This window comes from Cornus florida, unplaced genomic scaffold (assembly GCF_030987335.1).
Source record: "Cornus florida cultivar Cherokee Brave unplaced genomic scaffold, ASM3098733v1 CherokeeBrave_3.0.0_Hap2_Chr03, whole genome shotgun sequence".
NCBI lineage: Eukaryota > Viridiplantae > Streptophyta > Magnoliopsida > Cornales > Cornaceae > Cornus > Cornus florida.
The window spans coordinates 22,264,735-22,277,161 of record NW_026775573.1 but is presented as its reverse complement, the minus strand read 5'-3'; the positions used below and the strand labels follow the sequence as shown (position 1 = coordinate 22,277,161).

At 34.5% G+C, this 12,427-nt stretch overlaps 1 protein-coding gene across 1 annotated transcript; it reads right to left on the bottom strand.

Moving 5' to 3' along the window:
- Positions 1–8,361: 8,361 nt before the first annotated feature.
- Positions 8,362–9,248, bottom strand: LOC132298693 (receptor kinase-like protein Xa21; the record flags this gene model as incomplete). Its single annotated transcript, XM_059795080.1, has 1 exon — positions 8,362–9,248. A coding segment is annotated over one exon (714 nt), but the record flags the coding sequence as incomplete, so codon positions are not given.
- Positions 9,249–12,427: the final 3,179 nt, after the last annotated feature.

Below are 12,427 nucleotides of genomic sequence, written 5' to 3'. Positions count from 1 at the left end.
AGATTGAAGGTTAAGAGAAAATTTGTTATTCCTAACTCATTGTATTTTTAATGTCTATTTTTGGGTTGTTATCAATCAAAATGAGATTCAAAGATTGGTCAAAGAAGGTTTATTACCTAGTGAGGCAGAGGAGCCTAAACCAAACTTGTGAATCCTGTTTTGAAGGATAGATAACTCTAAGGGCTTAATCAGCCAAATGAAATAGACATAAAGAACAATTGGAGTCGGTACACAAGGACACGTGTGGTCTTGTGAACATCCAAGCAAGATTACTCACGTTTTGGATAAATTTACCTGTTGCGACACAAGTCTTATACTTTTGGTATATTCCGAGAGGGTCAAGACTGATGTGGAGCACAAATTAGGTAAACTTATCAAGACACTTCGATCTGATCGAGGATATGAGTATTTCTTGGGATAGTGCAAAGACTATATGGTCAATAAGGGTGTTGTGTACCAGTTTTTCGCAATTGACGCTAAATGCATTTAGGTGTCAAATAGGAATAACAGAATTCCACTTAACATGGTTAGATCTATGATCAGTTATGCCACATTATCTCTTTCATTTAAGAGTTTAGCGTTAATGACATCGATGCGCATTATGAACTGCATTCCATCTTGGTCTGTCTCAAGGATACTGTTGAACTGTGTTTTTGACTAAATCTTAGTTTGAATCACATACATATATGGGGTAGTCTTGCACATGTGCGCTTGATATGGACAAGTAAGTTGGAAACAGATCATACGCATAAAAGATTTGATAGCTACTCTAAAGGTCACTAGGACGGATTATTTTATGATCTCAATGATAAAAGTTGATTGTTTACACTCACTGTTTATCTATAGGAGAATCATATTATGAATCATATACCTAGTAGCATAGTGTTAGAGAATATGGTATGAGTATTAGATGTACCACCTATGAACACACTTATTATAATAGAGATTGAGAATAATATATGAATTTCCTATTGATGCGTTAGCATCATCTAGTACACAGATTCCTGCATCGGTACATTGATGTAGTGGGAGGATTATCATCCAATCCGACAGAATCATATTTTTAGGTGAGACCGTTATGGACATCCCTGTTAAACATGAGTTGGACCCAGTAAACTACACGGAAGCGTGAACCGATATGGATACAGATCGTTTTGGCGAGTTACTATGAAATCAGAGTTGGAATCTATGTATTCTAATAAATTCTGGGATCTTGTAGAACTTTCTAGTAGGGTGATACCTATAGAAGGCAAGTTAATCTACAAAAAGACATCAGAAGATTTGTTAGTGAATAAATGATGAGTGTACAAGGGAATGTCATTATTTTTCTGATTCTATATATATTGATGACATCCTACTCATTTAGGATGATGTGGAAGTTTTGTCATCAATAAAGAGGTAGTTGTTCAATTACTTTTAAATGAAGGATTTTTCAAGATGTAAACTATATTCCTAGGATCAAACTTTTGCAAGATCGGGTTAAAAGGAAAATAGGCTTATCTTAATAATCCTACATTGATAAAGTGTTTGACTAGGTTTGGTATGTATAACTCAAAGAATGAGTTCTTACTTTATTAATATGGATTGCTCTCTCTAGTAAGTAGTTTTCCAAGACTAGCAGAGGAGATTGAGCAAATGAGACTGGAACTATATGCTTTGGCATATGGGAGTCTCATATATGCCATGGTCTATACCAAACAGGATATCCGCTACATAGTAGGGATAGTCAGTAGATATCAGTCCAATTCTGGATTTGATAACTGGTCTGTTGTGAAAAATATCATTAAGTACCTAAGGAGAACCAATAATATCATACTCATTTATGGATGTAATGATATGGTCCTAGTTAGGTATGCTAATTCTGATTTTCAATCAGCAGTAGATACTATGAGGTTCATGACTTAGTGTATGTTCACTTAATGAAAGGGAAATCAGTTGGTAGATTGTTAAGCAGATTTCAACTGCTGACTCAAACCTGCAGGTGGAATATATTGCAGCCTTAAAGGCTGCAAAGGAAGCCTATTGGTTTGATCTCACTGATTTAGAGGTTGTGGAGTATACTAGCCTGCCTATCGAGCTATATTGCGACAATAGTGTAGAAGTAGTCCAAACCAATGACCCAAGGTTCTATAGAGGAACAAGATACATTGAGAGGAAGTATCATGTTCTACATGATATTGTCCAGCAAGAAAATGTACTTGTAGCTAGAACATTGCATTGGAACACAACTTTGTTGATCCATTATCAAAGGTGTCATTGATCAATAATTTTGATCATCATCTGGATAACATTGGAGTTAGGTGCAATTTGAATTGGCTATGAGGGCAAGTGGGAATTGTTGGGATTTATATGCCCTGGCATAGCAAATTCCTGTTTGTATTAAAGTGACATATGTTCCTGACGTTTCTGAAATATTTATGTTTTATACAATTGGTGAATTCAATGTATTATATTTCGATTAATTATAGAATTGATAGTGTCCATTTGATTACAAGAGATATTTATATATATGTATGTGATGGCAATCAATGCATGATATATAAATAGTAATCATAAATGGTTCATAGTCGGTAATTATGGATAGACTCATAATTAATTAAGATTTGAACTGGATCCGCGTTAGGTTGAGATATATTGCGAGAGCCGTCGTATGCAATTACTCCCTATCACCGTCATGGCATTTGACTCTTAAGCATGAGAAAATTATAGACTCTTTTATTAATTAATAATTACTTTGATTTGTTCGGCGGATTTTTCGGGATCCTTAGACTGACACTTTGGGTAGTTATGTAATTAATAGTTAGAGGGTTATATTTTCAATATTTGCATCATTGTTACTTGTATTTATTTTGTATTGATTATGATTGATCACAAAGTAAATTCGAAGGCCTTCGTATATTATTAGACAAAATGATTTATTATATATTTATTTATTTAAATTATTATTTTTGTCAAACAAATGTTTTATTGTGATCGAGCCAGAAATAATCAATGGTACCAAAATAAATATATTAATTAAGTAGTCGGATTGATGGCTTTATTTATCCGATAACAAATTATGCATAGAGGGGTCAAAGCGCAATATTGACTCAGAGGTTATTTATTATTTAATTGGAGTTCAATTAATTTCTTTTAGTGGAGTAGAAATTAATTTATGAATTAATTGAATTGGGTCCATGGACCGGGCCAATTATTAATTCATTGTAGCCAATAAAATAATAGGCCCAATGGATTCTCACTCATAGCCCAACTTGATATTGGAATCATATTAGATTTGAGACATATGAATTAGAGATTGAGAAGGATTTATTGTTTCCTTTTCTTTATTTTTATGTTGCCTATAAATATACATGATCTATGTATATTTTGGGGGTGATTTTTGGAAAGAAGGAAAAAGGAATAAATTTTCTCTCTCTAGAAAATTAGGGTTAGTGTTCTCATCTAATGGAGGCTCCCACAAGCCTAGTTTTCCAGGGTCATTCATGGAGGTTTATGAGTGATTCCTAAAGGCAAGAACATTACCAAGAAGATGGAGATCCATGGAAAAGGTGTCTAACAAAAGGGATCTATAATAAGTGAGAACATTCACTTTAGAGTAGAGATCTAAGGTTTACTCAAACCTTGATATAAGTATTCAATCTTTTAATTGAATGATACATTATGTTTTATTTTTACATAAAACTTGTCTCTATGTGATGAATCAAGATCTATGAATTTAAATCCCTCAAAAAGTTTTTAAAATATTACACGTTTCCCAACACTTTGGACATCTCTTATTCTTATAATCAAGAAAGAACAGTAATGATAACAATGTTTCTTCATTATTGAATGTGCAGCTTTCTCTTAGTAAAGCAATGCTAACTATATTCCCATCAAATCTTTTCATTTGTTTTTTCTTTAACATTTGAACAAGCATAGAGTCTCTCATTCTCTCTTTTTAACTCCAAGATGGCACCACCAAGGCTCGTGTCCTAGTAGTATTTACCTAAGTCATACAATCCTTCAAAACAGGTGTTGCGCTCCAGCTATGCGTGCGCTCTTGCTCTCATGCTCCACCTGCGCTCTCGCTCAAATTCTCCCTCCTTATAACTTAATTTTGCCGCTCTCCCACTCTCGCTCTCAAATTCGCTCTCACTCCCACTTTATATGACTTAGGTATTTATTCTTTCAAAGTCAAAGGTAGATGATTCAAGTCTCCCCAAGTTCATTATGGGAATTAGTTGCCAAAAAAAAAAAAACCGACAATTCGCTTCTTCATAACCAAAAATTAATACATGGTCCAGGATCATGTAGTCCCCAGGTCCCAGCTAATCACAAACCGCCACGCAAGCGAAAATTAAATGGCCCTATCTATAACCAAGTCAAAGCATCCATAAGACGTTATATTGTAGAAGAATTTATATATTTAAGTTACACTCTCTCTAATAGCTTAAGCTTTTGAAGTAGATGATAGTTAACATGGTATCATGTGTTGGACCAAAAGAAGGCCACACGTAAGGGGGCGTGACGAATGATTTATATATTTAAGTTACACTCTCTCTAACAACTTAAGCTTTTGGAGTAGATGCTAGTTAACATATATGATGTTCAAACAAACAGACCAAAACAATAGTAAACATGGGTTATTATAATCGCATTACAGATAGTTAGCATAAGGGGACATATTTTGGTGCACAGAATTGAAGGAACACAACTCCATTAATTCACCTTCCAACCATTTAACCTTCATGTGCTCAATGCATAGAACAAGACTTACGTGAAGCTCAAGCTTTTGTAGGAAAGGAGATGCCTTCACCAATGAAGAGATCAGTTCCAAGGGGCTTTTTGGATGTGGTCCAATGAACATTAACACCAAATGTTTGAGTTTAGTGAATGCTGGTAAATGCTTAGGTACCGTATCTTCCTGAGGGACAAACAGAGAGATTGATATATATATATAGTATAGACATAAATAGACATAAATATGATCAAAGTAGTACGATGACAAGAAACTAATGTTGAAAAATAATAACATTAAATAGAAATAATGCATTGAAATACCTTTAGACGAGATGAGGTCAATATCAAAGTTTCAAGCTTAGGAAAATCGCTTGAAAGGCTGCCAAGATCATAACTCACACCAACTAAGGGGAGGAAACTACAGACAGAAAGCCTTGCAAGTTCTGCTTTATTCTTGTACAATAAACGGCGCAACAATTTTCCCCTGTATTCAAATGATGCAAGATTTATGGCATCACAAATCTCAATCTCCATTAGATTTACACAAGCAGATACATTTAAGTGTCTTAGCTTAAGAGAACAACGTCCTCTCGCAGCAAACTTCAATGGTGTTGGACAGAAGCAAAATGTCACACTGAACCACTCAAGGCATAAGCAATTGGATAAGATGTTCTGAACATTTTCTTCAGTCAGCCTAGTATTATTCAAAGTCAAGGATGCGAGCGAGCTGAAACTGCTAAAACTTTGAGGAAGACTAAACTTACAAAGGCTCAAAGACAGGTGCTTTTAGGTTGATCCACCATCCTTCGTAAATAGCCAATAAGGAAATATATAGAGCTCTTGAGCATCTTTTAAAGACCATTTTTTTGGGACAACCTTATATCAAGATTCTGAACTTTCTTATCCGCGGCAAATTGAATCCATTGATCAATGTCAGAACTGTACTCTACTCCCAAACAGAACTCCACCATGAACGATTCTATACTCGTACCACAATGTAATAATAAAATTTGATTGACCCATCTCACAAAACTATGCTTTTCCAGCTTTTCAGAGCCGGAATCTCCACAATCATTTACATTCATGTTTGTAACATCAAAAACAAGGTTTACAGAAGTTCTCCACAAGTATCTCCATCCACTTGAAAGAATGCTGGTACTGACGGCCTCTCTCATAGTCAGCAATGATATGATAGAACAAAGAATTTCCTCTGGCAACTTACTAATTCGATCATCCACTGTGATACCGTCATTCTATATTCATTTCAAAGAAAATGGTCGGGATAAATTTTGCTTCCTATTATTGCAGAGTAGCATACATTAACATGTAGGGACTATAGAAATCTAATCACAATAGAACCTAAAAATTTATATTACTCACCTCAACAGAAGTAATATTTGGCGTGGATTTCCTCTTTCGACTGTAAGTCACATTCCTTGACAAACGTTCCTCCAAAATCTTGTCAATATATAAATTCCAAATGACGCTCTATTAATTATGCAATCACATAAATCAAGTTAATCAATCTGAAAGAATCTAATGATATATATTTCTGTCATTGTTATTGTCTCTTTGAAAAGCCAACAGAAGATACTCAAATTCGGATACAGTAGGCAACTTAGAGCTTATCATCTTTCACGACGGTCTAAGCCTGAATTACCTCTGGAATGGAAAATATTGACTCCATTCTTGCTAGCTCCTTTATCAGATGCTCTTTTATCACTCTTTCGTTCAGCTATTGTAATGACTGCTCGTGCTCCTGCTCCTGTTTATATTTATGCAAATGCCTTGACCTGCGAGTAACAAGAAGATAACTAAATGAAGAAAAACAAAACGCAAATATAACATTATTCTTAATATAAAGCTTATATATGTGACTTCACTGCAACAGAGAAAAAAAATTATAGTTCCACAGATGACACTCAAAGTTAACCTCAATAAATGTGGATGTCACGTTGCAAAGCTTACGATTGTTTGCCTTCCTTAAATTCATCCAACAACCAAACATAATGATCTATTTGATTTTTTCCTTATGTCTACATTGTTAGTGTGCCAAATCAACTTGCATCTAAAATGGCAGGAAAAAGGGATGGGAGCTTGACAAAGTCCAGTAAGCAACATTCTAACTAATCGAAAATACTTATCATGTGTATTTATGATTAAGTCAATGTAATTCAATAAATCTTATGAATTGTAATTAACCTTATAATAAAATGGTACATATTAATTGACATTTCTATTACTTAAACAAATCTCAACCACAAAATTACATGTGGTAAAAGACAAATTTAATTGAACTCGTCACTATAGTATAACTTAACCACTATGTTACATGGATTCGGGTAGGTGTCTCGGGTGTGGGTATGTATCCATGCCTAGGACATGTTAAATCTTGATAGATAAAAACACATGGACACTACTAAATATTCATATTATTTAATATTTTTATTTTATATACATGGACACTACTAAATATCCATATTATTTAATATTTTTTATTTTATTTCTATAGTAAAATATCGTCTTTAGGTAACAAGGTGTTCAATATAGGCATTTTACTCGTTTTGAAACAATAATATGAATAAAATTGAATCATTGAATATATTTTTTTATGTGCATATACAACTGAAAGTGTTGGACACAAAATCTATACCCATGCCTACGTGTCGTGCGTCAGACACGAGTAATTCCCCTACCTTCCAAGAATCCATGTAGCATAGCTTAACCATATGATGGCGTCAAATTATTAAGATTTCATCTCAGATGGCCCGAAAGTGGACCAAATTTCTAGACTGGGCGAGTGCTAATGGCCCAAAATGCAACCCTAACAGACCAAACCCAGAATTAGTACGCACTTCACGCGCCTACATAGCGAGTGGCATTGCTATGCTGGGTCACAGTAAACCCTAGGTTGCGATTTCAGTCAAATCCGACCTCCATTATCCTCAAATCCTACTAAAATAATGAGATTATTAACCTTAGATCACTATGACATCTATAGATTCAAATTGGGACAATTTCTTAGTTCCAAATCATACGTTCATCGCTTACAAATTCCCAACCGCAACCCTTGCTACTTATATATATATGTATACACACTTATATATATATATATTCAGTATGCCAACACAAACGTTTATTAGCAGAACAAATCTCCATACCAATTAAATTGGTTAATGGTTTAACATGCATATTGAATTAAAACAATAAAATCCTTGTTATACATACATTTTAATTTCCGATCTCCTCTTGGTTTTGTCTCTCTTCACAGCTTCAGCAGACAACCATGTATATATTGAATATATAATAACTTAAAGAGGAGTCCTAACACTCCTATTAACTTAATACTCCCTCCCATATTAAAAGTCCATCTTGGTAATTATGTCCATTTGGATAACTGTGTTACTGAGATAGACTTTTAATATGGGTAGGAAGTAGTAAGCTACAAGTGAAGTAGTCATAAGTGAAGTAGTCGTTGAATTAGGTTTTTAAATTTTAGAATAAATTGCACTCACACCATGAGATTTTGGTCAACTTTACTCTGCGAATGGTCAATAATTTTTTTTACTTAGGATAATTTCACTTATTTTTCCTGAGCTTAGACGTAATTACAGGCGGTACCCCTTACGTTTCAAAAATTACACTGTCCTCCCTCGAGGTTTGCTTCGTCGTAACACTTAGCCCCCTCCTGTGAAAGTCAATGCCGGTCAATAATGATTTTTGATGACATCAGTTATTTTTAATCATGTAATACCACATTTGCCCTTACTATATTTGCAAAGACATTTTAACCCTTAGTTTTGTATTAAAATAACCTATATACCCAGGAAAAAAAAAAAAAAAAATACCCGTGAACTCATCTTCATCACCTCTTCCAAGACAATGAAAGGGAATGTTACCGAGTTCAGGCTCATGTCCAAATAGTTCAATTGGTTAAGCCGGGTTAAGAGCCGATCCACAGGTCCGATTAATTGGTTCCAAGACAATGAAAGGTACTGTATTGAAGAAGGGAGTGAAGTGGGTGAAAGAGAACCGGAGAGTGCGTTGTGCTTGAGGTTGAGGCGGGTTAGAGTTTGTGACACGAACGTCGAGACCGAACCGAAGAGACGATTGTGACCGAGAATGACGTTTGACAACGCCAGTAGACCTGCGACCGACTGAGGAATACTTCCATTGAGTTGATTGTAATTGAGATCGAGGGTTCGTAGAGTACGAAGCTGACCTAGAGTCGCCGGAATCCCGCCGGAGATGAAATTCCTGTTGACGGCGAGAAACCGTAGGTTGTTCAACTGAGATAAAGTTTCAGGCAGAGCGCCAATGATCCGACTTGGGATAACGGTGAACTCGGCGAGAGTGGAGAGTTTTTCGATTGCAGGATTGAGGCGTCCGGTCAGACCAGGCGAACCGGCTCTCGGGTCATCGAGATTCAAAGTGATGACCCTGTCTCCATCACAATACACGCAGGCGAAGTCGCAGGGCTCTGCTGTAAAATCCCTTGTGGAGAAGAAATCCGATCCCGACATGTCTTTTAGGGCGTTTTAAAGCAATGACCCTTTCTCCGTCGTAACCTTTAATTGCACAGTCTTTAAGTGATATATAAAATATTAATAAAATATTCTTTATGTGATATATATTAATAAAATATTAGAGGGTGTTTTAGTCATTTAACATGGTGAATAGCCGGAATAAAATGCCGATCAATTTGGAGGGAGGTCAGTGTAATTTTTGAAACGTAAAGGGTACTGCCTGTAATTACGCCTAACCTTAGGGGAGGTAAGTGAAATTATCCCTTTTTACTTTGACACCTTTCCAAACCTCTTAAATCATATAAAATTATATTTTAACCCTTTGACTTGTCAACAACTCAATTTAAATCATGAAATTACAAATTTAACCTTCTAATTAAATTTAATAGACCAAACTAATCTTTTCATCTCTTCTACACATATAGATATAATTTATATTTAATAATATTTATACCACCATAACCACCACCACACCAAGACAACACTACCAACATAACCAGACTCTACCAAAACCACCATCACCACAATAGAAATTTTTTTTTTTTGAAATATCCTGATAACCAAGACACCACCATAACCACCACCATAGTAGAATTAAAAAACATCCATGCCCAGCCTAGACCCACCACAACAATAAGGAAAAAAAAAAAAAAAAAAAAAAAAAAAAAAAAGAAGCCATGTCCACCCCAGATGACACCACCACCACCACCACCAAAAAAACAAAAAAAATAAAACAATAATGCCTGTTTTTATCTCACCATTCCCACCAATTCTCATCTCTCCTTCACACGCATTTTCCTTCTATTACTCATATCAGTCACAAATCCAACACCACCACAACCATCACACAGCAACATTTTTCTCCCAAATCCTATGAATTAACTTGCCCTAGCCGCCATCTCCTCCACCGCCAGTTACGTTTCCCTCCATCAGTCACCGGTAGCTCCTTAACCGACGAGAAAAATGATGAGGGGTGCAATTTATCAAAAATAATAATAATAAACAACTTAGTAAGAAAGAGGGGAATGAATGAGTGTCGGCAGCTATGTACTAAAATGAAAAAAAAAAAAATTTAAATATTAGGGTAGGGAAAGAGGCTTAATGATAATGATAGTTTCGTTAATTAATAGAGCTGAAATTTTGTAAATTAATTGAATTAAATAATCAGGGGCAAATATGACATTTGAAACTACAAGGGCTGTTATTGTTAAAAAGTCGTTGACTCTCATCTGAGTGACATTGACCGAAACCTCTATCCTTAATTTTATTAAGACTTGTTACACTTAATTAATTAATTTAAATCTTAATTTTAATATATATATATATATATATATATATATATATATATATATATATTTCCACACATATATATTTATATATTAAAAATAAAAACTCAAATGATTAATTTTTTTAAAAGGAATAATTTAGTGGTATGAGGCCCAGTTTGGTTGGAGGGTGATGGAAGGAAAAGAAAGGAAATGTAATAGAATGAAATGAAATATCATGTTTGGTATATATCATTAGTATAGTGGAAAAGAAAAGAAATGATAACATTACTTAGGAGAGAAAAGAAAAGGAAGGAGATGATATTGTTAACCACTTATTGTATTTGGTTGATTAAGAAATGAAAAGAAATGAAATGATATTAATCATGTTTCGGGAAAGAAAGGAAAGAAACTATTTTAATGAATTTAGTATCATACCCGTTTTTATATATTTTGTCTTCTATACAAATAAGAGCAAAATAGGTATTAATAAAGTTTCATTAAAAAATATTGCATTTCCTTCCATTTCCTCCCACTTTTGGAAGGATAAAAAAACCAACCAAGATGCCTAAATTGTATCCTTTCAAATCTCTCCATTTCCTTTCTTTTCCTTTAATGATGCATGGCCAAACTTGATATTTCATTTCCTTATATTACCTTTTCTTTCTTTTTACTTCCATCACCCTTCAAAAATAAGGGCAAAATTTGGAAGGATACAATTTAGGTAGGCACGGATCTGTGAAGGGCTCAGTGGGGCATCGGCCACCACTGAAATTTTTTATTATTGCATTTTATACCTTTAAATTTATATTTTTTTGCATTTATACCCATAAAATTTTAAAATTGCCCCCACTGAAATTATGAAAAAACCCTTCTATATAAATTCCCATCCCCCCCCCCCCCCCCCCCCAAAAATGAATTCATAAATCCGTCCCTGAATTTAGGCAACATGTGTTGGTTTTGTTATCCTTCCAAAAGTGAAAGGAAATGGAAAATAAGGGAAGGAAAGACAATCATTTTTAATGAAACTTTATTAATATCAATTTTGTCCTTACTCTTATAAAAGACAAAATCTATAAAAATGGGTATGATAATAAATTCATTAAAATAGTTTCATTTTCTTTCTTTTTCTTTCTTAGTAAACCAAACACAATAAATGATTAACAATATTATCTCATTTCCTTTCTTTTATTTTCTTTCCTAACTAATATTATTATTTAATTTCATTTCTTTTCCACTATACCAAGCATAGCCTTTGAGATTGAGAGTACAAATTCTTTTGAGCTCTGTGTGTCCTGTGCATTAGTGGACACTATCATGGGTGTATTGTGGGTGTGCTAAAAGAGGGAGTTTGTCCCACATCGGATCCGGATGAGAAAATAAATGGGTATGCAGCACTACACAATAGCTTAAGTTTTTGGGTAAATGGATAAGCACCCACCCGTTATAGTTAGTATTAGAAGCAGACTCAGTAATTGATCCAGTGTCATGTCAAGCGCCTTCAAACGTTTAGGTTTTCACCCCGAATAGGCAGGGTAGCCCGAGCTGCAATAAGGGCGTTACGAGTTCAGGTAGGGAATAATGTTACAAAGGGAAATTTGTCCCATATCGGATCCAGATGAAAAAATGGATAGGTATGCAAGTGCCCATCCGTTACAGTGTATAAGTATACTAATGTCTTAACTAATCAAAAATACAATATATATATATATAAGAATTTATTATACGATCCTAGAATTATTGTTCCCGACCCATCATTGTTTCACGTAAACAAAAAAGTTTAATAAAACTGATACAAAATTAACACATTTAGTTGCGTGTTCGGCACAGGACCATGTAACATGTAATGACTTCTCAATTTTTATTGCTACATGTTCTTTATATTAAGGTTACTGTTAAATGACATTATCTATTTGG